General features: G+C 54.0%; 12 protein-coding genes across 12 annotated transcripts; 4 read left to right on the top strand and 8 right to left on the bottom strand.

The window, feature by feature from the left end:
* Positions 1–18: 18 nt before the first annotated feature.
* On the top strand, positions 19–2,282 carry CLUP02_07454 (uncharacterized protein; the record flags this gene model as incomplete). The annotated part of the gene is made up of 12 exons (XM_049286449.1): positions 19–116; positions 208–299; positions 346–572; positions 616–699; positions 756–859; positions 918–943; positions 982–1,076; positions 1,200–1,323; positions 1,370–1,577; positions 1,665–1,924; positions 1,982–2,041; positions 2,131–2,282. The coding sequence occupies 12 exons, from the start codon at positions 19–21 to the stop codon at positions 2,280–2,282; spliced, it is 1,530 nt and encodes a 509-aa protein (XP_049143592.1).
* Positions 2,283–2,359: 77 nt separating this feature from the next.
* Positions 2,360–5,279, top strand: CLUP02_07453 (UBA/TS-N domain-containing protein; the record flags this gene model as incomplete). The annotated part of the gene is made up of 3 exons (XM_049286448.1): positions 2,360–4,969; positions 5,024–5,121; positions 5,204–5,279. The coding sequence occupies 3 exons, from the start codon at positions 2,360–2,362 to the stop codon at positions 5,277–5,279; spliced, it is 2,784 nt and encodes a 927-aa protein (XP_049143591.1).
* Positions 5,280–5,440: 161 nt separating this feature from the next.
* On the bottom strand, positions 5,441–6,015 carry CLUP02_07452 (ubiquitin-conjugating enzyme E2-18 kDa; the record flags this gene model as incomplete). The annotated part of the gene is made up of 2 exons (XM_049286447.1): positions 5,441–5,694; positions 5,769–6,015. The coding sequence occupies 2 exons, from the start codon at positions 6,013–6,015 to the stop codon at positions 5,441–5,443; spliced, it is 501 nt and encodes a 166-aa protein (XP_049143590.1).
* Positions 6,016–6,490: 475 nt separating this feature from the next.
* On the top strand, positions 6,491–8,467 carry CLUP02_07451 (uncharacterized protein; the record flags this gene model as incomplete). Its single annotated transcript, XM_049286446.1, has 1 exon — positions 6,491–8,467. The coding sequence occupies one exon, from the start codon at positions 6,491–6,493 to the stop codon at positions 8,465–8,467; it is 1,977 nt and encodes a 658-aa protein (XP_049143589.1).
* Positions 8,468–9,231: 764 nt separating this feature from the next.
* CLUP02_07450 (LSM domain-containing protein) lies at positions 9,232–9,720 on the bottom strand (the record flags this gene model as incomplete). Its single annotated transcript, XM_049286445.1, has 3 exons — positions 9,232–9,470; positions 9,550–9,610; positions 9,673–9,720. 3 exons carry the CDS (start codon positions 9,718–9,720, stop codon positions 9,232–9,234), a joined length of 348 nt encoding a protein of 115 aa, XP_049143588.1.
* Positions 9,721–10,639: 919 nt separating this feature from the next.
* On the bottom strand, positions 10,640–13,052 carry CLUP02_07449 (uncharacterized protein; the record flags this gene model as incomplete). The annotated part of the gene is made up of 2 exons (XM_049286444.1): positions 10,640–12,508; positions 12,576–13,052. 2 exons carry the CDS (start codon positions 13,050–13,052, stop codon positions 10,640–10,642), a joined length of 2,346 nt encoding a protein of 781 aa, XP_049143587.1.
* Positions 13,053–15,644: 2,592 nt separating this feature from the next.
* On the bottom strand, positions 15,645–15,794 carry CLUP02_07448 (uncharacterized protein; the record flags this gene model as incomplete). Its single annotated transcript, XM_049286443.1, has 1 exon — positions 15,645–15,794. One exon carries the CDS (start codon positions 15,792–15,794, stop codon positions 15,645–15,647), a length of 150 nt encoding a protein of 49 aa, XP_049143586.1.
* A 2,585-nt stretch (positions 15,795–18,379) lies between these two features.
* Positions 18,380–19,420, top strand: CLUP02_07447 (phosphotransferase enzyme family protein; the record flags this gene model as incomplete). The annotated part of the gene is made up of 1 exon (XM_049286442.1): positions 18,380–19,420. One exon carries the CDS (start codon positions 18,380–18,382, stop codon positions 19,418–19,420), a length of 1,041 nt encoding a protein of 346 aa, XP_049143585.1.
* Positions 19,421–19,627: 207 nt separating this feature from the next.
* On the bottom strand, positions 19,628–21,859 carry CLUP02_07446 (uncharacterized protein; the record flags this gene model as incomplete). Its single annotated transcript, XM_049286441.1, has 12 exons — positions 19,628–19,892; positions 19,980–20,109; positions 20,186–20,279; positions 20,344–20,427; positions 20,512–20,531; positions 20,625–20,754; positions 20,860–20,937; positions 21,204–21,266; positions 21,376–21,406; positions 21,539–21,666; positions 21,727–21,739; positions 21,798–21,859. 12 exons carry the CDS (start codon positions 21,857–21,859, stop codon positions 19,628–19,630), a joined length of 1,098 nt encoding a protein of 365 aa, XP_049143584.1.
* A 146-nt stretch (positions 21,860–22,005) lies between these two features.
* Positions 22,006–22,994, bottom strand: CLUP02_07445 (NADP oxidoreductase coenzyme F420-dependent; the record flags this gene model as incomplete). The annotated part of the gene is made up of 3 exons (XM_049286440.1): positions 22,006–22,310; positions 22,379–22,891; positions 22,955–22,994. The coding sequence occupies 3 exons, from the start codon at positions 22,992–22,994 to the stop codon at positions 22,006–22,008; spliced, it is 858 nt and encodes a 285-aa protein (XP_049143583.1).
* A 794-nt stretch (positions 22,995–23,788) lies between these two features.
* On the bottom strand, positions 23,789–24,244 carry CLUP02_07444 (uncharacterized protein; the record flags this gene model as incomplete). The annotated part of the gene is made up of 1 exon (XM_049286439.1): positions 23,789–24,244. One exon carries the CDS (start codon positions 24,242–24,244, stop codon positions 23,789–23,791), a length of 456 nt encoding a protein of 151 aa, XP_049143582.1.
* A 446-nt stretch (positions 24,245–24,690) lies between these two features.
* On the bottom strand, positions 24,691–25,681 carry CLUP02_07443 (uncharacterized protein; the record flags this gene model as incomplete). The annotated part of the gene is made up of 3 exons (XM_049286438.1): positions 24,691–24,828; positions 24,887–25,354; positions 25,418–25,681. The coding sequence occupies 3 exons, from the start codon at positions 25,679–25,681 to the stop codon at positions 24,691–24,693; spliced, it is 870 nt and encodes a 289-aa protein (XP_049143581.1).
* Between the last annotated feature and the right edge of the window lie 416 nt (positions 25,682–26,097).

Raw genomic sequence — 26,097 nt, 5'->3', positions numbered from 1 at the left:
CATTTCAGCCATGTCAAGATGACACTGGCGCTTTTTGCTTCCTTCTTCCGCTTCAACGGCCGGCAGTCTTCGGGTGATCGCCTGGCGGCCTTTATCCCTATAACCAAGAAGAAATAGTGCCCGAACAGCACTGTTATTCCTCGTCTGATGAGCGGCGCACTTGCTAATACGAACAGCATGTCTCGCCATGTGCGACCTCCTGTTCAGCTCCCGACGGGCCTTTCATCGCAAATTATATGCTATTCTCGCTGATCAATTACGAGTCAAGTTTGAGATTATCGTCATAACCCAAAGCAAGGGTCCGTTTGCCAGATCTTCAGATTGGCATGGACACGGCCCGCTCAGCAAACCGAGCAGCGCCTCGCGACTCAGCTCCGAACCAAAATAAAGTTGCCCGTAATCAGCGCTCATCGGCATCTCCAGCTCTTCATCCTCGTATTATGAACTTCTGGGTGACGACATTGTGGAAGAGCCACATATCTGTAGTCCGAACTGAGGAAGCACACTGGCATGTGGCAATGATGTTGGAAGAAGCTCCTCTGATCCACGACGGTTTTACCGTCGCCACCGCCGTACGGATGCACTAGCTAGCACACCGTACGAACACACCACCAGCTCAGCTCAGCTCAGCCTTCTCGAGATCTTCTTCCCCTGATCACCACTTCCAGGGAAGATCCCAGCCCGCGACACATGCAGCGAGTTTCAGCACCTTGACCGATTGAGGCGGTGCGCCAACCACCTGAACTTCTACATAGAGTACGGCACCAACAGCCAAGGCTTGTCGTCCCAATGATTTGCGGTGCGTTGCACCACACTCCCAGAAACTTCCGACTTTTGCGCTGCCCTTCAAACGCGAGAGGTTTGTCTGCCTGTCTCCAGGAGTCAATTTTTAAGCTTACTCTCATTGTTTCTCCAAGCGAGGAAACAGTACCGTTCGAACGGCGTGAGTTTTTACGGTAGTTGCATCCACGGATTGACCAGAGAACAACCATACAGTATACTACGTAGGCAAGCAACTCAATGATGCTTGCAATTCGGAAACGCATAAGCTTGGAGACATGAACTGTGGTCCTCTGGTGCGGACCTCACTCCGTATGCCACACTATCCATATCTTTGTTCCTGTCGTTTGCCTCTATTCGCTGTTCGGACCGACCATTAGATCGTCCAACAAGTCACGTCTGCCCTTTCATGACCCTAGAAAAAGACATACCCCGCAAAGTTTCTCATGGCTCGTTCCAGTGAAGGAATGCTTCCTTCCTGTGCTCCCAGCTCCTCAGGAATCAAGAGACAATGGGATGGAGCCATCAGCAAATCGACGACACGTAAGACAGTGATTTCCATCCGAACAATCAGGGGCACAAATCTCAGGGACCCGAATCCTACTCAAGACCCAGATATTGGGCGGGACTATCGGCCGAACAGCCGCGGTAGTAGACCCGTCAGCCGGGGGTTTCGAAGTGATTGAGATGCGCTCCTATCCCTTGACCATGACCCTCGCTATTCATCCCAGAGGTAATGACGTACTTGTCAATGGGGTTAATCCGACCCGGGGCTCCGTTTCTCAGCAAATATCGCGGTAGTTGATGAAGCCGTAGACCTGGTGCCAGTGGTAGACTTGCTAGAACGTCATTTGGAAGCTGGGGATATGAACCACAGAAGACAGCGCCGGGAATGAAGAGTGTCGGAAACACGGCCACCATCACTTGCCAGCTGAACTTCGCCCAAGGCATGTTGATCCCGGGGAGTTCGAGATGCGACTCGCAGGAATGTGCAAACAATGGCTTGCTGGAATTCGCCAGCAACTGGAATTCGGCGCAGTGTTCGATGTGGCTTGGGTTCCGAAGCTGTGTGGAGTTCATTTCATGCAGCCGAAGCTTGTGACTTTGGCCAAGGCCAAGGAGCTCATCGAAATGGGCGGACGGAGTGAGCAGTAACTTAGTAAGTAGCAATTGGGTTTATGCCACAATCTCAAAGTGACAGCAGCGATCATCCCAAACGCGGCATATCTGTTTACCCCTATCTTCGCTTTCGGCGCCACCCGTGAAATCTAATCTGCTGGGTCGTGCGCTCTGAATGGCACCTAACTCTTAACGCCGATGTGTCTCCTCACTCCGCCCCATGTGGCGCAGTCGGCAGTCACCAGCCAAATCGACCTCAGCTTCAGCCACACTTGTCCCACATGCCACCTTACGTGCACACGGCACCGCACGCAATCAACGAAGCCCGATGCAGGAACAAGTGGCATTCGAAAGTCAACAAGCAGCCGAAAACGATGCATTGAGCCACCTTCGATGCCCTCACGACCTCACGAAGCTCATGAAATGAAGTTTACACCTTGACTTTCACCAAATTTTAACGATGGATGATCTCTCGGGATTGAATTGGTCGTCGTCGACCAACACGACGAACAACAAGCCGCCGCCGATGAACCCCTCGGGCGCCAACTACTTCGGCTCCATGCGACCGGCCAACTCAACACCATCCCCCTTTCCCTCTGGCCGTAACACGCCTCTGTCCGCCCAAGGATCAGGAGCCGTGGCTGCGAAACCTCCACCCGCGAAGCCGCCAGCCGATAGTTTCAGCAACTTGATGAGCTTTGGTGGTGCCGGGGCTGCGAAACCGACATCGAAACTCACCTTGCTGGAACAGCAGCAGCGACTCGAGGCTGAGAAGAGGAAGAAGGAGGAGGAGAGGAAGAAACAAGCGCAGGCGCAATTTGGCGGTGGTTTCTTGGATACGCTGGGATCGGGCTCAGTATCGAGGACGACGTCCCCTGGCATACTGTCCCCTGGCTCTTCTACGGGCAAGAAGGCCAGTGATGATGACGACCTCTTCGCGGCGTTCAACTCTGAGACCAAGGTCGACAATGCTAGCCACTACCCTCCGCCTCCTCAGAAGAGCCTCTCGCCTGCGATCGCCCCTGGCTTGGACCTCAGCAACCCAACCGCATGGAATCAGGCGCCTGCCCCTGCCAATGGCGGCTTTGGGGACGACGACGATCCGTTTGGTCTGAACCAACTGAAGCCCAAGGCCGCATCTCCAGCACCCCCTCCGACGAACGATGATGATGACGACTTCCTCGGAGACCTAGCCCGTCCGGTCGAAGAAGTTCGGCGCAAGCAACCCACCCCACAGCCCAAGGGGCCTGAGCCCGGAAAACCCATTGAGGCATCTGACTCCAGCTCAGATGATGAACGGCAGCCAGCTCCCAGGGGCGAGATGGCCGAATTTGACAAGGCTGTCGCACAGCTCGTCGATTACGGCTTCACCCCTGAAAACGCTCGAAGGGGTTTAACAGAGAGTGGTGCGGGGTTGAATGTGCAAGCAGCGGCCAACTGGCTTTTGGACGATGCTCACCGACAAGCCAAGGCGAAGGCTCAAGGAAAGGATCCAGCCGCTGCTTCAAGGAGAGGACGAGATGATGGTGGCAGACAGGATAGTCAAAGACGGGCTGACACCAGATCCCCTGCCGGTGAAGCTGACTTCTCAAAGACTGCGGCGGCTATGGGAAATAGCCTTTTCAAAACAGCCAACTCTCTCTGGAAGACTAGCAAGAAGCAGGTGGCGGCTGCAGTGGCAGACTTTAACCAACCCGAGGGCGACCCTAGCCAGCCGAAATGGATGCGCTCAGCACAAGCTGATCGTGCTCAGCCTGAGCGGCGGGTGGCCGAGGCTACAGACGAGGCTATGATGCTGGAGTCTGGCGGTCGACCACAAAGAAAAGCCGGGCAATCGTCGCAGTCTTCGAGACCAGAGGCCCCTCGCCGGACAGCATCCCCAAGAGACCAGTCTCCTGCGGCATCGGCCCCGTCAAGCGGCAGAGGCACTCCGGTACCCAGATGGCAGCAGCAGAGCGGCCCAGCAATACCGGATTCAAGAAGTCGCGCAAGCAAGCTGGCAATGGCGGACGACAGCGCGGCTTCGTATGTCAGCCCTGCTAGGAGGAAGAAGGCGACACCTCAGCCGGAAGCGCCTGCGTCCCAGCAGGAGGACCCGGACCTGCTTTTCGGTTCACAAGCTCCGAAGCCCTCGCAATCACTCCCTCATCGCCCAGCTCAATCATCGCAGCCATCACGACCCGTCCAGCCCTCCCAAGCCTCGCGGCCTGCAAGACCTCCATCTCCCAAGCCAGCCCCTCGTCCCGCTCGTCAAATCCCACCCATTACACCTGCGGCGGTACAACAGTCAACAAAACACCGTCTCGATGGAACTGCTCACTTCAAGAGAGGAGATTACGGCGCAGCTCATTCATCTTATACGTCATCACTATCTGCTGTGCCATCTTCGCATCCTCTTGCGATTGTTATCCTCACAAACCGCGCGTTGACATCGTTGAAGAACGGCGAACCCAAGCGTGCTGTTGAAGACGCTGATGCTGCACTCAAGATCATTGGTCCTGGTGGAGGTCAAGGCGAGCAGGTGTCTGTTGTGGGCGACACCGGCACCCAGGAGAATCGCGATATGCGGGATCTGTACGGCAAGGCATTGAGCCGCAAGGCCGAGGCCCTCGAACAGATGGAGCGATGGGGCGATGCCCACGCCGTCTGGTCAACCTGCGTGAAGAACGGCGTCGGCGGTCCTACCGCTATCTCTGGCCGACAAAGATGCCAGTCAGCCCTGGCTCCCAAGCCCAAGCCCAAGCCTAGACCAGCCGCTACTGCTCCTGCTCGGCCACGCCCTGTAGCAGCTTCTGCTAAGAACATGGAAGCCGTGGAGCGCTTGCGCAAGCAGAATCAAGCAGCGGCGCAAGAAGACGATGAGAAGTTTGCGCTGTCGGAGAAGGTTGACGCCAAGATTGCGGCATGGAGAGATGGCAAGAGAGATAACCTGCGTGCTCTCATCGGTAGCTTGGACTCGGTTCTCTGGGAAAACAGCGGATGGAAGAAGGTTGGGCTGCACGAGCTTGTCATGGCCAACAAGGTGAAGATTCACTACATGAAGGCCATTGCTAAGTGTCATCCCGATAAGGTACGTTATTTTTGATTTACTTGGTGACTATGGGCCTGCGCTAACAATGTGTAGCTTCCACAAGACGCTAGCACGGAGGTGAGACTTATCGCTGCTACGGTCTTTGCGACGTTGAATGAGAGTTGGGATAAGTTCAAGTCCGAGAACGGATTGTAAATACTTTAGGGGCTGCATGGAAGAGAGGGCTTAGACGTGTGAAGGAGCGGATTTAGTACTGCAAGCATGGCACGAAAGCTGGGGGCATTTATCCCGAATGCAAGCGGGCAAGCAAGCATTGACGAAGGAAGTGAATATTCGAAGCCATGTTTGATTGATTCCCCAAACGCCGTGCTATGCTTGTAGTGTCGACCGCACCCCTCTTATGTCTGCCTGCGTTGATCCCTCAAATCTCTCTCTACTGAAGTAGTCCGCCGAGTGGTACTCTATGGATAAGGTATTTATGTGTTATCGCCAGAAGGAAGACCTGCCACATCACAGGCCTAGCGACCGCCGGACGCCGTCGCGAACCTTTTGCTCGTACTCCGTCCTCCGCTCGCGCCACATCTTTGCAGCCTCGACGTTGGCGGGGCTCTCGTCGTTTGGCTCGGCGAGCATGCTCATGACGGAGATGAGGATCTTTTCGACCGACTGGATCGGGGACCAGCGCTCCGAGGCGTGTTCGTAGTGGTTTGGGTCGTCGCCTGGGGGGTGGAGGATGGAGATGCAGACTAGGCCGCTTGGGTAGACTGGGTTTGTGGTCAGCAATGTCTTTCACTTTTCTATTAGGTCCATATCAGGGGTGGGCAATAGGAGACTGTACTATTCGGATGCCACATGTCGACGAGGAACTTCATGGTCGGTGGGGCGAGAGGGTAGTCCTTGGGGAACTTGAGCTCGGCGGGGAAGACGCCGCCTTCGAAGGGTGTTCCCTCGGGGCCTTGGATCAGGGCCTCCCAGTGAAGGAGGTCATCTTCGGATACGGGGCCGGCGGTGATGCCTTCTGGGGGGTTGTTTGTCAGGGCGCGGTACTCTTGGAGGAGCCGGCGGTGGGCGGTGGATTGGGCCATGGCTGGCGCGGTGTTGCGTGTCTCGGGTTGACTCGGATCGAGAGGTTTAGAGTCGCGGAGAGCTGAAGAAGGATGGGGAGAGATGCGAGGTTTGTAGGCAATGATCGAGGGAAGGCCAGGGATCAAGATGGTTGTCGGGTTGATATCTCCGGTGACTTACACAGCACGGAAGTGAACAGTTGGGACCTCCGGGTCGGTTAGTGGTGGTCATAGTGGTGGCAGATTGGCGGGGGTGGGGGGGGGGGAACTTCCCTGCTCCAGTGGTTCTCCGAAGTTTAGCCCGACGGCTGTACATGGATCGGAGCTTGGGTCGGGTTCACCGAGCATTTTTTGGGAGCTCTGTCCACCCGTCTGCCCAGCCGACATCATTCAACCACGAATCCAATTCTCGACGGTTCACTCCTTTCGTTCCGTCGTACCCAGGAAAGCAAGAGACGGGACACACACTCCCCTCCTCTCTTGCAGCCCCTCTACGATGCCTCCACGAATCCCATTGAGGCCAATCGCAGGCCGCGCCGCCTCTTCCCTGACGGCCGCAAAGCAGAATACCGCGATCCCTTCACGCGCAGTATGCCTGTTCTGCTCGCTTTCCGCACCCTCGCGACCTACGACGAGAACCAATGCCACCACCAACAGCCGCAATCAAGCAAGAAAGGCATTGAGACAACGCCGCTTCCAGTCCACCGAGTCGACAGCATCACTACCGCCACAAGAGACCATCGCACCCGAGAACCCGAGGCAAGAACTCATCGACACCCTACTAGAGCTCCAAAAACATGCCGTCAACCATGTGAACCTTTCCCGCCTACAGCTCGCGCTTCAGGGTCTGCGCCAGGATCCAGGCCAGGAGTCCATCCGCATCGCAATTCTCTCCCTCGCCAACGGCAGCGCGGAGCAGGGCAAGGCGGCAAAGGACCTTCTCCGATTACTTCTCGCGGATCCCCTGGGCGACGAGGCGGAGTGGGAAAGGGAATTAGCGCAGCATGACCCGTCGCACCCGCTCGTGGTGCGCATCGGGCAGGAGCACAATGCCGCGGAGGCCGCGCCGCGCGTGACGATATCAAAGACGAATCTGCTGCACGAGCTCGATGTGTCGTCGCCTGCGTTGAATGGACACGGGATTGAGCTTTTGCTTATGGAGGTGAACCCCTTTAGTTCTGTCCCGGGACCGGGCGAGAAGGCGGTGCAGGATGTTGAGGAGGCTGTTCTTGTGCCGACGGTGGATATCCCGTCCAACACGGGGCGGTACACGCCTATTACGACGCCAGTGCACAAGGCTTTGGTTGTTTCTGGGGGCGTTATGGGCGCTGCTTCGGTTGCGGCTCTGCCGTTGGCCGAGTATCGTGATACCGTCTTTGGTGCTGTCAACTTGCCAGAGTATTCTGTGGAGAAGGAGGCGGGCGTCACGTTCCAGCCGATTGATGTGTCGGTGGGCAGCAAGGGACTTGATCTTATTCGCCAGAATATTGCCAATGCTATGGAGTATGAGAGGGCATGGTACAAGAGTAATGTGCCTGTCCTTATTCAATGGCTCAAGACAGGCGTGCAGACGGACGAGGGCCCGGCTACCAAGCCAGCAGTTCGTCTCCTGGTCGCCTCACTACTCCGCAACGCCCTCGCAGAGATTGAAGCCGAGGAATCGCGCTTGCTTTCAGGACGCCTGTCCACGGAGGCCGCGTCATCCGGGCTAACCATCATGAACGAGAGACTGGCGCAGTGGTCCCAGTTCGCGCACGAGGAGCTCCAGCAGCAGCTCGACCTCGCGTTCGCGGGCACGAGATGGCGCAAGCTGGGCTGGTGGAAGCTCTTCTGGCGAGTCGACGACGTGGGCGTCCTCACGACCGACATGCTCAGCCAGCGCTTCCTCCCCGGCGCAGAGAGGGAGCTGGTGTACCTAGCCGGCCGCATCGCCGAGTCCGGCGTCGCTTCGACCACCACTGAACCACCGGTGTACGCGCAGCCGACATCCGAACTTCAGAAATCCCTGCCCGAGAGCAGCACCGTCGCCAAGGCCGTGACGCAGAAGCCCAAATGGCCGACACACATCGCCTTCACGCGACGCTACCTCCACGAGGAAACCGTTCCCGCACTACAGGCCCTCGCGCAGAAGCTCGTCCTCCAGGCCTCGAGCACCTCGGCCCTGACGACGGCGCTTGCGGGTCTGCTTTACGTATCGCAGTACGCTTCCTCCATCTACGAGGCCGGCGCCGTCGCGGCGCTGGGCGTGATGTGGAGCCTGCGCAGGTTGCAGACCAAGTGGGAGACGGCGCGGACGTACTGGGAGGGCGAGGTGCGGGAGGAAGGGCGCAAGGCGGTACGGGGTGTCGAGCAGAGCGTCGCGGATACGCTTGATGGGTCAAGGAAAGGGGCTGCTGTTGAGGGCGCGGAGGAGCTTCGCAGGGCCAAGGAGCTTGTTGAGAAGGCCGAGGATGCGCTTAAGCGGTTGAAGTAGAAGTGATATGAGCAAGAGGGAGGGGATTGCATGTCACGAGGTTTGTATCATCATCTGTATAATGTATAAACACAATGTCCATGATAGACATGCACATGCACGCACGAAGTTCCGATACCAGACAAAAAGACACGAGAAATTGGGCGCCGAGAGGGGCGTTTGCATTCTATTGCTGCGGTATCTTTGGCTGTGGCACCTGGCTTTCTGTGTCAGCTGAGGGTTGGATGACGGCTGGCTCTTCAAGATTAGAGAAAGAGTGAGGCCTACCCTAGCAACCGTCATTTCCCCCATACTAGCCGACCAGTGACATCCTCAGACTGCCCGGGTATTGTTCTCCTCGGGGAGAAATCAGGCCTCAAGTATCGTGCCTCGCACTGTTTCGTATGTTTCCCTTGCCCTCCCTCGGCTGGTATCCGCCTTTGCAATACTCGGGGACTTTCCCCCGTGAAACCTTCAAAACCCCTTTAAAACGCCTGGAACTTTTTTGTCCCCGAAGGACGATGCTGAACAGCCTCCGGGTTCCCCTAGAGTGAGAATCCAAAGTCCCCTCACCCGACCTTTCCTCCGGCTCTTCAATAGACGGAAGAGTAGCGTCCGTCATGAAAGGAAAAATGCGCGCTGTGTCTCGTCTCGAAAGTCTTCCCCTTTGGTGTCTTCTTGCTCTCTTCCACTCTCTCTCCCACGCGCAAAAGTCCATATCGCGGGCGGTCTATATTTCTTCAAGGCCGAGTCGAAGAGGCATCCTGCGAATGCGGATTCCGATCCTAGCGTCCTCCGCGCCCGCTGGCCCTCGCCCTGCTCACGGTCGCGCGACCACGCGCCATACCGACACCGCGGCCGCGGACGTTGCGGGAGCGGAACATGGGCGCGTTGCGCAGCATGTCCGGGACGATGAAGAAGCGGACGTGGGAGCCGCGGATGTAGACCTGGTCGAGGTGGGAGACGCGGCCGTCGCGGGCGGTGACGGTGATGTCTTTGAGCTGGACGTTCATGTTGTCTTCGGCTGTTGGGGAGAGGTGAGATGTTAGCGGGCTGCTCTCTGTGACTGAGTTAGGGGATGGCAGGGTGGAGGGAGGGGGTACCTTCGAGGAGCTTGCCGCGGTAGGTTTGACCTGATGTGATTTCGAGGGTGACGATGTGGCCCTGCGCGCGCGAATGGTTAGCTTTCTGGCGTGGTCTTTATTAGGGGGCGAGGTTGTAGGTACCTGTGCCTCGTTGAGGAGCTTGATGGGAATGCCAATTGTGGACGTCATGATTGTGGTTGTTTGGGAGAGTCGAGGGCGAGCTGTCGTGGGGATTTAGGTCGAGATGGGTGGAGGGGAGTAGCTTGTCGCGATCGCGGGCCAGGGCGGTTTGGGTGGTGGATGATGAAAAGTGAAGGCGGGCTCTGGGGGAGACAGGTAGCTGGAAGCTGGTGTTTTTCCGAGCCGGAATTTGGCCTCACCGAGCGTGGCAGGTGAGGGTGGAAAGGTGGGGCCGTTGCCTTCACTCGCCTTGCGGAGCTCTGGAATGTCTACAATCACAGCAAGCCTCCTTCTCTTTCGATGCCAAGTTCGTTCAGACCCATGCTACTTACAATTGTGACTTATTTAAATACAACAATGGCCTATATCTTTCGCCATGGGTTGAGGGCTATGACAAGATTAAGGCTCGATTTGCAAAGACATTGTTGCTTTCCGAGAGCTCAGAGAGGAAGCGCTTCAGTAACTCATGTTTGCCAGAGCAAGACGAGTGACTTTGAAAGCAAGCGTAAGCTCCGAGTAGTGGTTTCTTTCGTATTTTCAGATTACTCAACTCTTTGACTTTGCGCTTTCAATTCCGTAAAACGCAACACTCACCATCACGTAAGTGAAGTAGTTTAAAAAGTGGTGCGAATACACTCTAAATCTACGACAGATCACACCGAGAGCATGTTGTACTGCTCTTGTCGTACATGAGATCAGACTAGATCAGAACTCCAGGGCTTTTTATTCTCGTCCCTATAGTTGGTATCCTGTCTTTATTTGACAACATAATAACCGCCTGCACCTTCAATCACTGGCCGGCGTTTAATGAGCCAGAGGGAACGGTATTGCGTTTGCACACGGTACAGACTAATTTGGACAGGTATGACACATTAATTCTTCTCAAAAAGGATACTGCAATATCTACATCGAAGACGACACCACGCCGCTAAGATCTCTCAAAGTCAAATGTCTCGGGCAAGCTCTTCTTACTCCACTGGTGAACCAGCGGGTCTCCAGACCGTCTCTTCTCCCTGAACAGCGCCTCCGTCAGATACTTGTACAACCAAATATTGGCACCGTTGTACGCGATACTGTGGTCGCTATCCGTGAAGCTCAGCCATTTCATCTTGGACACGGGCACCCCGGCACCGACGAGCAGATCGATAAGCGCTGCAGCGTTCTGGTAGTGCACGTTATCGTCGCCCGTGCCGTGGAGGATGGTAAACTCGCCCGCCAGATTCTTGAACCCCTCGGGATTGCGGACGGCCGTCTCGTTGTACCCCTCCTCATTAGCGTCGAGCGTCTTCATGTAGCGCTCCGTGTACAGCGAGTCGTAGAAGCGCCAGTCGCTGACGGGCGCGACGATATGGCCGGATGAGAAGACGCCCGAGTTGGCTTCGAGAACCTTGGCAGAGAGGTATCCGCCGTACGACCAGCCAAAGATGCCAATTTTTGCGGCGTCGACAAAGGCGTTTTGCGAGGAGAGTTGTTCGGCGGCCCAGATCTGGTCGAGGGGCTCCAGGCGGCCGAGGTGGCCGGCCACGGTGGAGCGGAAGGCGCGGCCTTTGTAGCCTGTGCCGCGGTTGTCTACCGTATAGGTGATGTACTCGAGTTCCGGGTCGGAGGCGATGAAGGCGCGCCAGGTGATGGATTGGTAGCGCTTTGTGACTTCTTGTGCGCCGGGGCCGCCGTAGGGGGTGAAGAGGGCGGGATACTTCTTGGATGGGTCAAAGTTGGCGGGGAGACGCTGCATCACGTTGAGGGTGTAGCCGTCGGGGTGGGCAAGCTCGAAGTAGGTGATGTTGGGGAGCTTGTATTCTTGGAGGCGGGTGACGAGAGCCTCGTTGCTGGTGATGGCGCGGACCGGCGTGGTTGAGTTGGTGGCGTAGAGTTCCTGGTAGGGGACGTTGGGACCCTGGTAGGACAGGATGTAGTATCCGGCCGAGGACGAGAACGAGGCGCTCCAATATCCCGCGACAGTGTCGTCGACGAGGGCCGTCTTGACGCCGGAAGGGTAGGAGACGGAGTAGAGATGCCTCTCGGTGCTGTGGTGCTCAGTGGACAGGTAGTAGACGAGATGACGCTCAGTGTCGACCTTGAGTACCGAGGTTACTTCCCACTCGCCACTGGTCAGAGCAATAGGGCTGCCGCCATTGACCGAGTAGAGGTAGATGTGGTTCCAACCAGACTCGTCGGACAGGTCCAAGAAGTAGGCGTCGGTGGAGTTTCTCGTAGCGTTCTGCAGGGGACCAATGTACTCAATGCCCTGGTTGTTGTCCAGCCATCCATCGGAACCATCGCGCTCTCGAATGACCTCGGAAGCATAGCCCTCGACATCGACGCGGACGAGCTTCTCCAGGTCCTGGACACGGTTGAAGGCTCGGTAGGCGAAGCTGGCATGATTGGCGGTCAACCACTTGACCTCACCAACAACTAGGTCGTCGGCGGGGAATGCATCAATCTCAACGGGGGTGGCCTCCTCAGTCTCGACATCCAGCAGCGTCAGTGCCACAGTTGGGTTCTTGCTGCCGACCTTGGGGTAACGCAGGTCCAACTCGACAGGATACGGGGGTGCAATCTTCTCGCCGCCCATGAAGTAGGGGATGGTGAAGGTCTCAACACCCGTTTCGTTGAAGCTGAGGTAGGCAATGTACTCTCCATCGGGGGAGAACCAGAAGGTGCTTCTGCTGCCAAAGATTTCTTCTTCGTAGACCCAGTCGGGAACACCGTGGAATAGATCCGGTCCGCCGTCGTTGGTGATTTGGGAAATGGTTCCGTTCTTGCTCAGGAAGAGGTTGTTACCGCGGACAAAGGCCTTAGTGGTCAGTGTTAGCTGCATCCAGGGGTAGCTGAATTGTGTGGTGCTGGTCAGGAGTACTCACAATTGCATCTCCCACGGGCGCAAACTCGGCATATTGAATGTCTCCAGCTTGGTCACCCACGAGCGGCTCAACAACGCCAGATTCGACGTCAAGAATGGAGTAGTCGGCAAAGTACGAGTAGCGGTACTGCTTGGTGTAGTTGGTGGCAAAGAGGACCTTTTTCAGATCCGGTCGGATCCAGTACTCAGCGTAATCGGCGGGGATCTTGTCTGCGGGCACAAACGTCTCGTTTGCGCCAGTGACGATGTCCTCGATCACGAGTGCATTGTTGGAAAGATAGATGAAGCGGCCATCTTCAACGCCCGAGAGCCAGCTGACGGATCGCGAGCTGGCGCCAAAACGGGGGGAAGCGACCGTCTCGTTCCAAGTGACAATGCGATCGCCGCCTCCGGTGGGCTGGTGCGGTTCGCGTTCAATGGCCGATGCGCCGAAGATGAGGGCCGCAGCGGCAACGACCTTGAGAAATTGGCGGGCCATGATGAGTATCCGGTGTCCCGATTTCTCTGGTATCCAAGAATGGGTATGCAGGGCAAGGCGAGCAACAGAAGCGAGAAAGGCCGCGTAGTAGGAACCTGGAGAGGCAACCGCTACTTTATACCAACTTGCCGTGCGGTGCCATTGAACCAAAGCATGCGTCGATAGCCATGCAGGTGCGCGTCGCAGTGGGCCGTGTTCCACTGCAGTGCAGGCGAGAGATCACCGAGTGACGGTGCAATGGTCCATCGTTGGCGGCATTGTTGGATGCTGTGCTCGGATGCCAAGAGAGCGACATGGATCGCGGTCAAAGTTGTCAAGTTATCAACGAGTCGGGCCCGCTGCTTTCTCCAGATTTCTTGCCGACTGTTGGTCTCGACGGCCATGTTGACTGGCTGCTGTGCTCATAGTGGTCTATTGAACGGAGTTTTCGAACGGGGAGAGCCGGGGGGATCATTATGGACCTGCCAAAGTTGGGTTGACGGCGTGATTAAGTCTGGATATTGACGACATGGAGAAGCGGGGGCCATTGGCGTTTGTAATAGTGGTAATGGCGAGCATCAGTGTACTATTATGTGTGACTGTCTGCGCGCGCGCGTGTGTGTGTGTGTGGAAGAAAAGAAATTGACGCGATGAAAGCCAAGTGAAGGCCAAGACGAGCTTGCACAGGTGCATTCCTCTTCGGGAAGGTTGCACTTGGACCGGAGAACAAGTGGTGGGCACTGGCGCCGGGGTTCGCTGCGGGGCCACGGCATGCCGCCCGGCCTCTCACGGCTTTTCCCCAAACTTGCCGATTCTGCCCACTCGTTCACTCACCCACTCCTTCTTTTTTTCTCCGTCAGACATGAAAGTGCCGGCAATTGGTCTTGAAGGATCGTAGAGGATCGAGGAGCAATGCAAGGTACATCTCATCCCATGAATTCGGTGTGAGTGTGACAATGCTACATAAGGTACATCCGGGCTAGGTGCTTCAGATAAACTGAAGAGATCTCACTCCCGCATGCTCTTCTCAGAAAAAGAAATGCTGTGCAAAGACTATCTTGATACCTCTTGCGGTAACCTCTGCGGTGTTGTCACACCTTATATCCGTACATACATTCTTCAAAAACACCAGCTTCGGCGCCGGACCCCACAATCCCGTCGGCAACTGTGGAATCCTCGGGTTCGGGTATTAATCCGGCTTCGGCGGCTTCGGCGAGCGACACTCCAGGACTGGCTTCTGACTCAACGGCATCTTCGGATTGATTGATAGAGCTCGACATCCGAACGTGCTGTTGGTAATGATAACACTCATTCATGTACTCCTTCTACTCAAGTGAGATGTATGCAGGCAGTTCATCCCATCACTCATAAGCCTCTTCCGCGAGGTTGCTTTTCTAGCATTTTCGAAACAAGCGGATTGCCACCCACCTTCCGATAACTCAACTTCTATGTTACTATCTGGTATCCATGATGTGAAGCCAGCAACTACCTTACGTGACGTCTAGGTAGACTTTTTGTGCCTAACGTGGCCGGCAGTCACAATCGCAAATACTCAACTCTAGGCAATTAATCTGAGTTAAGTACTTGGTTTTATCGTTTGACGAGTGCCCGATGAATGTCAGCTAGAGCGTCGACAATGGAAATCTGTGGAGCAAGAACATGTATTGGTCGTTTGGTTTTACTATCAACTTTATATGGCCGTTTAATATGTGGTCTTGTTCCAGATTTCTACATCAAGAATGGAACAAGTACCAATCGCCCCATTGATGGTCACATTCATTGAAGAAGCTTACTGACTTGCCTGAGATGAAATCGTTATTGAGGCTTGAGCACTCGTAATTTGGTTGCATGAAAGTGATAGAAATTGCTCCAGTACTATACGAGCAATTGGCTTGGTAGTTTACGGACTCTGAACTCTATCCGTGAATACTACAATGCTACCCAAATGTAGCGAAGCTTGAAGCCAGTCATGTAACCTAGTCACGTATTTCGTGCGAAAAATCTCAGATCGCCTTCCAGCCCAGTTAAGAAGGGGGTGCTGCTTTTGGTTCCCGCTGTCAACCGCAAACGCGGGCCAGCCCGTCACATCCGAGCTTTCCAAGTTTCTGAGACTCTGCCCCAAAAGTTCAGATTAAGGTAAGATTGACGTGCCACCTAGCCCTAGGAATACGAGGGAGCTATCCCTCCCGTACGATTCTTGATACTTTGGCACGCTTTGCCAAGTCGAGTCGTGAGGTGCTTGCTGTCCACATTAGTTAGTCTCTATTGATGCGAAGGACCGAGCATCAGGGACAGCCACACGTATTGAAGACTGGAAGCTCGGCGCCGACAGATCTCTGGGACTATGACAGTGCAGTTTGTCAGCATCGGTGCATGCCTGCCAGAGCCTTCTCAGGGGTCCCCAACAAAGTGGTACTTGCCCATCCGCATCAGGTAATTGCTTTATGATGATCTTCAATCGAGTTCTCGGGCCTCTGCCATGATAACAAGACCCCTTTGATACCTCTCCAATCACGAAAGCTTCAGTGTAACGGGGTGTCAATACGTCCATCAGATTTCCCAACTTTGGAACCAGAGGGCTGGCGGAAAAATACCGGAACCAGTGAAGAGAGTCTATAGAAAGGTTGAGGCGAGATGATTGCCCCTTTCTGTGTAGTCCAGCCGCCGTATCATTCCACACAGATCCCTTTGACTTGGAGGCAATATCAATTCTGATTTGCTTCGTGGTGATACTGGGACGAGCTGTGTCTTGCCAAGACGCATTGCGGCATTGACTCTTCAGGGATTATGCATCCTTCTTGACCGGGAGAACAGCCAGGTTGAAAGACACTTTGGAGCCTTTGTAAACAGGCGAATATGATTTCCAGTCCCCAAAGTACCAACACATTAGAGGCCAACATGGCCTGGTTGAGTATTTGAGTGAGCCGGGAATAAGCCCCGCTGGTTGTCAAATTAGTGACCAGGTCTGATTTTGGCGCCCGCTTTCGCTTTGACCCTGTGACTTCGGAACAATGTTCGAGTATCGCACTAGTGCATTCTCTCCGAGCTGTATTGTCTCTGGCGATTTCTTTTGTGCGACTCGGAACAGAAATCAGACAGAATTACCGGGGCGGCATAGGGGAAAAAGAAGAAATTCTTCGCTCAAGGTCTGGGGTTCAGGGTGACTTTGAAGTTTGAAAGGTGGTTTGAAAGGGGGGCCAGAATGGGATACTACTATACTCGACCACTTACAATAGGGCAGTAGATGGCTAGCCCAACCGTCTTCATCTCGACCGCGACCTTCCGAGAAAGACATACGGCCCGATTTCGGCAGTCACTTTACCAGTGGAAGGGCGCAGTGTAACCCATGTGGTTTGGCTGGCAGCTGGCCGGATCTCTGTGAGACATCATCAACTGCCAACCCGAGCGTAAGCACCATCCTCCACTTCACGGAAGGCAAGGGGTGTTCTCCCCGGTCGAGCCTGGAGGGAGGGTGCTCCCGCTAGACTGTCACCTCACAAACATTAGATGGGACGATCGGCGAGGGTTCAAGTTGGTTCGGGGTCAATCTATGGAGTTATCCGGCAGGACACCCCACAGCGATTGGACATCGGCGATCGCCCCGATAACCTCCTTTTTTCTGTGGGAACGGGCTGGGAGCCGACATGGACCATTCTCATCTCACATTTTCCCTCCCCTCCAAAGTCCAACCCCGGCCTCCCCCCATGATCCATCATATCATATCACATCCCCCATCTCACCTGCGATTGTCTCAATGACATGCTCGAAATACGCCTCATCATACCACCGCCGGTAAGCTAAGACAGGCATTGGGGGGACGCCTCCTCAACGTTGTGTGTTCAGCCAGCCCGGAGACACCGTCCGAGCAAACACAAACCCGCATGTTCGTCTATGTACATACATACCTACAAATCAACTGGCAAAATGGGTTTTCACCCCGGTCGAAGCGCTCCCGCGGCACATGTCAATAAATCTGAACCCATGTCCGACCCTCAACCCCCCAATGACGTTCAGCCCTCGGCCTCCATCCGGCAAGATCGCCAGTCGACTCACCTCGCTCACCTGAACTCCTCAGTTTGCAAGACCTACTTGGTACGGAGTACAGGCTCACTCACAGCGCGCGCGCGCCCCCCTACCTGTAGCGTCCCTATTGTCTCATGCCAGTGTCTTACGTCACGCATCGATGGATGTGACTTAAACAGCATGGCACGCATGGCTAAGCCCCTCCGGGAACCATCCAAAGCGCTTCCGATCTGCCGCCTGCATGGTATTGCCTACGCCTTTACCCATTTTCGACAGCGGGTGTCTGGCCGCTCTGGCGTGCCGGGGGATCCTGGGTAAGGATGGCCACACCCTTCTTTTCCTTCTCTCCCCTTGTCTGTCTTCTTTTCTGCCAACAGGCACACGAGGTATTTCGTGATATCTGATCTCCCGCCAGCCCGCTAGGGCCGTACCCTTCCCGGACGGAGGATTTTCTTACCTGTCAGATATCGAATGTGAGGGATGAAGAAGCACGCACCCTGCCACTTTGCGGGATGCCACCAATCACCACCCGCCTAGTGGCATGCATCCTGCCCGCGCATGGATTCGGTCGACTCTTTCTCGTGGATGATGGCGTTCGTGATATCATCTCACGCCCGCCTCACTTCTTGCCCGGTCAGATGACCAGGATGGGCGAGAGCGAGGTAAGACATCGTTGACGAAGCATCATACATGTAGGTAATGTCCCAAGCTAGACCCTAGGGCTTTGGGTTAGCCGGGGTGACAGAAAGAATAGTGGCAGTGATATCGCTTTTCTTCAGAATATCTCAAAAATTCCTTTCTCTTTCTCAAGTCTCACACCAGGAGTTGGAAAAAGGGGTCTGGAATGGTCCCGGAGCACATTCACCGTGCGCTCCCGTAACGACTTTCAAATGCAATCGATACCCCCAATCGCATCTACCGGGACCCTTTCCCTCATTCACCGAAGTTGCCTCGCTCCCTTGACCATTCTCGACAGGGACTTTGTCAATCAGTGGAAGAAGAAAAGAGAGCCTTGCAAATGCTACCATCAGTTGAGATGGGACTCACAACCGTGGCAGGCTCGAGTTGACACCCAATCAGAGTTGATGATGGGTCAAAGGTATTAACCCTCAAGTCTTCCAGTTTACATGTAGTCCTCCGTCCCAACTCGACCGTTCTATTCAGCTTCGTCTCTTTGGTGAATCGCAATACTCATTCACCGTTCTTATTAGAGAACCTATTTTGGAAAATAAAAAAAAACGACTTTTTTTCGACTTCACAGGCCGAACTCTTCTAGGAGTAGGAATCTCAACCTTTTCGATAGACTATATCCAATATTACTTACAATGGCCGTCGCAAGCGAGATCTCTCCCATCAGGGAACACTACATCAGCCAACTCACACCTTTCGACAAGTTCCTTGCAAGCCTCGGCAAAACCGCTCGCCCGACAGACTTCCAGCTTGTGGATTTCGCCGACCTCGAAATTCTCGGGTCCCTCCCCGGCAAGACGGGAGCAAGGATTGTCACTAAGAAAGCCTCCGGCCTTACCCCACAGGGCACCTTCGTCTTCAAGGGGATGGACTTTGACCAGTACAAGCGAGACAGCAAAGACTTTAAGGAACACCAAGAAAAGACCCTTCTCCACGAGATCCGCACCTTGTGCACCCTACCGCCCCACCCGAACATCATGCCCTGCCCCAAGGTTCTCGTCGTCGTGCAGGACGGGGACGAGAAGTACCGCATCTGCGGCTTCCTTCAACCGGTCATGAGCAAAGACTCGGTGGACGAGCAGGTCATGCGCGCCAATAGAGCCGGACACCGTCTCCCACTAGGTCTCAAGGCCAAGTGGTGCTACCAGATGGCCCTCGCGATCCAGCATACCCACCAGGTCGCCGAGAGCTTCCACATGGACCTGAAACCCGGCAACATCCTCGTCGACGACTACAACGACCTCCGACTCATCGACTGGGAGCAGAGCGGGTTCTCTATGTTTACGCATCCACCCGAGGTAACCATCGACCAAGAGGCCGAAGAGTCGTCCGTTTCCACCGGCGCGAACGGTAAGCCGGTGGTCATTTATACCCCCCACACCGGCGCGCCGCGGAGAAATCAGAAGTGGGGATTTCCGGACTGGAACGTCCTTCCGGAGTGGAAGACGACGTGCCCCCGGGCCGCAGAGCTGGCGGAGGTGTTCAGTCTGGGCAGGACGATGTGGATGCTGCTCGAGCAGGTTGAGCAATCCCCCGACCCTACGGTATGGACGGCGATGGCGATGGACGTCCCGAAGGAGTGGCAAGACTTGGTCATGTGGTGTGTTGAGAGGGACCCTAACAACCGGCCTGAGTTGAACGAGGTGGTTGAATTTTGGCGCAAGCAATTGTGCTAGGGCTACGAGACTACGAATTTTGCATTTTGGGCATACTTACACAAAGCGGTGTAACATCAGGGACATGGAGTTTCTGGGGCAATCACACGGCGGAGGATACATAGAGGGAACTCCTTCGGAACCCTACTACAGTAGTACTTGTTTTTTAAGCAACACATTCTCCTCGTATCCTCAAATTTGACAACTTCCCTAAGCGTAAGAGATCCATCATGACCATATCTTCATCACCATAAGCGCAGACTGATGGCGAAGTTCGGCACAAACTTTGAATTTGTGAAAGAGGCGACCCAAGAATAGAGACACTAAGGCAGAGAACCCCTGCTTGCTGCAGAATGTCGCAAGCGACTCTGCTTTTGTCAAAGGCGATTCCTTCAGGTGGAGCAACCCCATTTCCCTCGCCCTAGCCAGCCTCCCGTTTGTGACTGGACAAGGGACACTCGCAGTTCTGTTCCCTTCCAATGAGTTGTTGAGCCTACACATATAGGAACTTACAGAAGGAATCTGAAAGTTTTGAGAACTTACACTAAGCCAAAGGGGCGGTCTCAGAGTCTTGACTGACCTCCGCACACCACTACCCCAAGACTGCGGCCCCGATCCAGGCCCAACGCCGATGCCTTGCCAAGTTCTCCCATCCTGTAAAAAGGCGATGATCTTGTCCCGAAATTGTAACTCTGCCATCCCATCCCGCCCTGTGGATCAGCACCCTGCGTTCTAAACGTGTCTCAGGCGCCGGTGGGAGAGGAGGTCCACATTCATGTAACCCACATCGCATCTTATGTATAGGCCGAGAGATGTAAAAAAGCCACTGCCACGGCAAACCGTTCTTCCGGTCTTGAGTTGCAATGAGAGGCGTGTGAGGCTGTCGAATAATATCGGCAACCTTGTATGCATACCTTAAGAGAACCAATGCCGCGCGTTCATACCCTCAACAATCCTCCGCTAGTACCTATGGATGAGTCGTGAACGTGGCCGCCAAAAACCCACTCCGCGCCACAAGTGTTGAAGAACTGAATTAAAGTGCAACATGTTGATTACCCAGTGAGCCAAGTATACTTTTGCTGGGACGAAGATTCTTGAAAACGTCTTGGCACCGTGAAAGCCTGTCGAATCGCTACATGAACGGATGATCCCGCTCATCATCCTTGACTGCCGGCCAACCGACGGGCAAATTGTAACCCCCCCCCCCCCCTTGATAGACGGCCACCTGCATAGATGAAGCTGATTAGCAACCGGAAGAAAAGCTCCATAAGAAATACCGTTGGTAATTCAGTATGTGTAGTTCTTATTACTTTATGAACTTTTCGTGCCGCGACCGCCTTGTATCTGATTTTCCACTGCGACAGATCGTGAGGCGGACGGTGGGAATGTGGACGTCTCTAGCGCAAAGCCACCATAAAGTAGGTAGATACGGCAAAACGTTAAGATCTCAAGACCCGTACCTGAGTCTCGGTATCGATCGAGCTGCGCCCGTAGAGAGAGGGATCGACAGCATGCGATTCAACGAGGATGGTGCAGTCCTTAGCATCATAAGCATTTCATTAGCTAGCTTGCTTAGCAACGGTAACATCGCAACTTTCGCAACCACGTTAACTTTACCCTGCGAGCGATCGACACATTGATTCTGCATGTACACAGGATGGTGCAATATTGACCTAATCTGAGTTCTTGGAATCTTTGGGAGAGAAAGAGTATTCAACCTTACAAACGAGAAAATGGCTCTTGAGAGCAAAGTCTTGAAATAAGAGACATCAGAACCCATATGGACTCATTGCGAGATGGTCACGGGATTTGGCGGTGGTGGCTCCATGTCGCCACGAAAATGTAAGGGCACGACGAACGGCTTCTTCTGTCACACCCTAGACAGCCTTGACAGCTAAGGGGCACGTTAATGTATCAGGCGACTGAGACAGCAAAGTCAATTTTGGGATACGAAATACAACTAAGCTACTCCATACACCCTGACCAATTGTCTTCAATTTGGACGGTCTTGGGGTTGGAATGTGACACGAGCTAGACCACACGGGGATGGATTATCTATGCCGTATAGGGATTTAGGAGATATGGCCAGGTGGTTCGCGATATGACAACTGAGCTGAAGGCTCTGAGATCTGTTGGCACCTTTGGGTAGGGCAGATAAGCTGCTCAGTTGCAGTGCCACCATTTGAAATTTGAATGTTCCGACTAGGGATCTCTGGGTCTTTTGGTGTTGTAGCCGATTGTGATTTATCTTCAAAGGAGCTAGCACGCTGAGTGAAGAATAGGACTGATGTTGCTGCCCCCCGCGACTAGACCTGTCGAGTCCTTACGGTGAGCATCGGGCTAAAGTGCGAGGAAGAGAAACGTGGCAATTGGGCAATGGCACAACCAAATAACTCACTTGCAGAATCCATGAATCATCAGATTCGTTGGATTGGGTGTTAAGCGAGCTTTGGTCGTCATCTTGACATCTATTCATGTATCTACCTTGCCAGACCCAACCCTCCCATTTTGAGGTCTAAGCCCGTACCTAGCGTAATTTTTGTTGCCCTTAATATAGCGTCCCAAAGATCTGGAAAAAGTGCAGTTTTTCTTGCGGACCAACTGCCTTATTGGTTGCCCAGAGTCTTTCCGAGCTCCTCACCGCGATCCGCTGCAGCCTTGACAGCCTTGTTGACAATCTCCTGGAAGCCGGATGCCTCGAAGCTCTGAAGAGCAGCATGTGTGGTGCCGTTGGGGCTGGTGACATTCTTGCGAAGCTGACTGGGCTCCTCGGGGGACTCGACGAGCATCTTGCCGGCACCGAGACAGGTCTGGGTGGCCAAGCGCTTCGCCTGCTCGGGGGAGAGGCCAAGGCCAACGGCGCTGGAAATGAGATGCTCGACCATGGCGAAGAAGTATGCAGGGCCAGATCCTATGGTCTTTTGTTAGATTTGTCCTCTTTCGCTGACGACTGATGCACTGTGTCCGGGCATGACTCACCTGATAAGCCTGTGACAACGTCAATTAGCTCCTCCTTGTCAACCCACTCCGTCGCCTTACTGACGCTCGCCATGAGAGACTCGGTCAACTTCTTCTCGTCTTCGGTCACGTCGCTGCCCGCGAACAGACCAGATGCGCCCTCGCCCACTAGGGCAGGGGTGTTGGGCATGACACGCACGACGTGCGGGGACCGACCGTCGTCGAGCGCCAGCCACTTCTGCAGGGCCTCGAGGGTGATACCAGCGGCGATTGAGACGACTACAGGCACCTTCTCCTGGCCCGAGACGGCCTTGCTGAGCTCGTTGCAGACGCCCTTTGCAACCTGGGGCTTCACTGCCAGGATGGCAATGTCGGCGCCGACAAAGGCCTCAGCGTTGGATGTGGTGGTCTTGACGCCGAGAGCGGCCATCTTTTCACGGTTCACATCCCAGGGCTCCGAGACGTTGACGTTTTGCTTGTCGATGCCCTTTGCGACCAGGCCTCCGATGATCGCTGCGGCCATGTTGCCGCCGCCTGTGAATACCCCGCGTCAGCCCCGCCATCGTGGGTGGTCGTTTGGTGTTGCATGGGACGTACCGATGAAGGCGATCTTGCTGGACTCCAAAGCAGGTGCCATGTTTGATGTTGTCTGGTTTCAATTGAGTTAATTGACGTTAGGGTATTCCGCAATACGACGAGATGAGCTACTGAGATATGTGTAGTGAACTTGAGGAAGTCGATGAGTTTGACTGGGGCCGGAAACTGTGGCGCCGCTATCGGACCCACTGTTTTTGGAAAGTGTGGCGTCTAAAAGCCGAACCAGTGAGTCAATTCCCGATCACCCAATTGTCCGAATCTACGGCCTCGATGGACACTTCTGTAACCTTTTCCATCGAGAAATGCTGAGTAACTGTCATAACTGTTTCATTTGGAACAGTGACCAATAAGCAGAAGTCTCATCACTACTGAAAATATTGAATTGTGGCAAAGGTGCTCATGGCCCAGATGTCACTCAACCATCAAGAGGGCGTGGAGTCGCTAAAAGAAATTTTCTCGGACAAATTCAACAACAGAATTCAAGGGAAGATAGCTATTTGGAGTAGAAAAACCTGCTTGGACAATGAAGGCATAAGGGCTGAAATATACCCGACGCCTGTTATCGAGCCGAATGTTTTGCTTTGAACCTTGACTTGTGAATTTGGGAAGGACTTCAGAAAGTTGACTAAGTTTTACTGACTTTGACCATGTGCGTACTAAGCGCTCTCTACCGATATGTCTTGCCAAGTCTCGAAACACATAATGTTTATCCAAGTAAATTGTGCTGAACTCATCCCCCTGATCTTCCAGTGTAAGTGCGGTCGTGTCTCGCGTTCGAGGCTGTGACGCATCATGCCTTTGTCGACGTGATAGAGTTCGAGAATGCTCAAGGACTCAAGGTAGGTCTCCAGTATCTTCCCTTTCTTTCTCATTAACACCCCCAGGAATAATCCACTCCCATTCCGGGGGGCTCATGCACTTTCTGCAATCCAATCCCGGGACGTTCTTGCATCCCCACCAGCGTCCGCGCTTTTCCGGTGGCCAAGCATCGCCATCGGTGCAACAGGGGTGACACTGCCGCTTCTGAATTTTGCTTATCGGCTCGAGATCCCGTTTTGGTGTAGATTTCTGTGCGATGTTGAACTTGCCGTCTTCGTAACAGCTTATCGGAGCCTTGGCGCTGCAACAGTCGTTGATCTCGGGACAGTTTGGATCTGAGTTGCTGCGGAGAACATGGGTGGCTGTGATGGTGCATGTCGGACAGGCCTTTCGAATATTGTAGAGTGTCTGTCTAGAGATGCGCGCTGGTATCTTTGCGGTTTGGTCTTCTGTGGGTGCTGGGGCGGCCATTACGCCGCTGAGAAGAGCAGCGGAGAGGAGTGAGTGAATCTTCATGCTGGAAGTGTGGGCAAAGATTAGGCTTTCGAGCTGAGGATAGCTTGAAAATTGGAAACGCAAGAAGGAGGAAAAGTTTTCATGACTCAAAGGCGATCACCGTCCCATTTTATAGTCTTCCATAAAACCTCTGTAGACATGGTCAAAAGGGTCCTCTGGAGCGGCTCATCTTAGACGTCTTGCTTGCTGTCATAATAGACTTTGACTGCATAATAGGCCATGGAATATTTGCCTCTCGACGTTTCTCGCGGGAACTGAAACCTCGTGCTTGCGGCTAGCTACCTTGATGTGTCACCGAAAATGAGCCTGGACCCTTAGGGTTATCGCAGTCACCCCGGGACCATACAGGTTGGTAAACCCGTGACTTAGAATATCGTATTAACTATCTCATTATTGTAGCTTTATTCTAGGAGGTACTCTGGAGACTTCAAATCAACCCATCCCAAGTTGGGTTCCGACTGCTTCCAGCCAAGACGGTCACGCACGAGTTTTGAGTATGTCTTGACATCTTCAATCGGGTAGCTTAGATATGGAATCTCCTGCATTTCCGTGAGTAACCGTACTTTGTAGTAAAGGTTGAAGCCTACAGTCTCTTACCTCTTGACGGTGAACGCCGCTGCACATGAACATGATGTGCACTGTTCGACATCCCTTCTCCAGGGAATACTGTCCAGCGCCATGGTACAAACTGCCCAACATCACAAATGCCTCGCCTCTCTTCAACTCCGCGTTTTCAACACCTTTTTGGCCATCTTCTCCAAAGTCAGGCTTTTCATCGCCCCACAGATGTGACCCGGGAACGATCCGGGTGGCACCGTTTGCTTCAAACGTATCGCATTCCGGAACGAATAGGCCAAGAAGCATATCGCGTCCCTTTGTGTAGTGACTAGCCTTAATGTGCCTCGCATGATGGTTTTTGTCGTCGCGATGTAGTTTCTGTGCTTTTGCTCCCGGCTGAGAGGACATTGTGATGGAGATCGAGAGCAAAGGGTCGGATTTGTGGATGGTGGGTTCATCTCCGTACCAAAGTTCGGTCTCAAGCCCAATGAAGTGATCGGCAATGTCCTGTGGAAGCCGGTCTTAGTCAATAATGGATTCATAAACACGATAAAGATGTTGTAAGCGCACCTGGTATAACGAGTCTGAGAAAAACTTCTCGCGGACAGTTTTGCTTCGACCAACGAGCCTCGTACAAGTCGCAGTCCCACCGTTCAGAGCACCAACGGTACTTCCGGATTGCGCAAGCGACGCATCGAGATACGGCTGCACTTCCTCATGCGCAGCATCAAGTGAAGCCTTGTTCGTGAAGTCTTTGATGACAGCGCACCCATCCTCTTCTATTGCGCTAATGAAGGCCTGCAACCCGGCTTCTCGATGAAGTCGTTGGACCATTTGAGAGACACTAATGATTATGATGCAAGGAGCTAAACCTTTGGCAATTGCGCCACCCGAAGACTGGGATGAAACTCAGGAAGACAGAGAGTTCAACACTATTGATGGGTTGGGTAACGTTGATGATGGAGTATCTTGTGGGTTGAAGTTGTCTTAGCCTCCAGCTTCCCCTCGACTTGGCAGGCAGATAGGATGATCCCGGAAAAGATAACGCGACAGGCGGCGGGCGGAGATGAGGAGATGTAAGTGGAGACTGGCAAGGTGTCTCGCGCCATCTAAACCGCCCGGTATCCCGCCGGCGCATCATCTCGGCATCAAGGAACCGACGACTCTAGATCCTCAAAAGTGGACTAGATAGCTTGAATGTTCATGATAGACTCTATTGCAACATCAAATCTTTCAAACCTACCAAAATG

This window comes from Colletotrichum lupini, chromosome 4 (genome assembly GCF_023278565.1).
Source record: "Colletotrichum lupini chromosome 4, complete sequence".
Classification (NCBI taxonomy): Eukaryota; Fungi; Ascomycota; class Sordariomycetes; order Glomerellales; family Glomerellaceae; genus Colletotrichum; species Colletotrichum lupini.
Note: the sequence above shows the minus strand (reverse complement) of the source record. Positions and strands in the feature narration are given on the sequence as shown.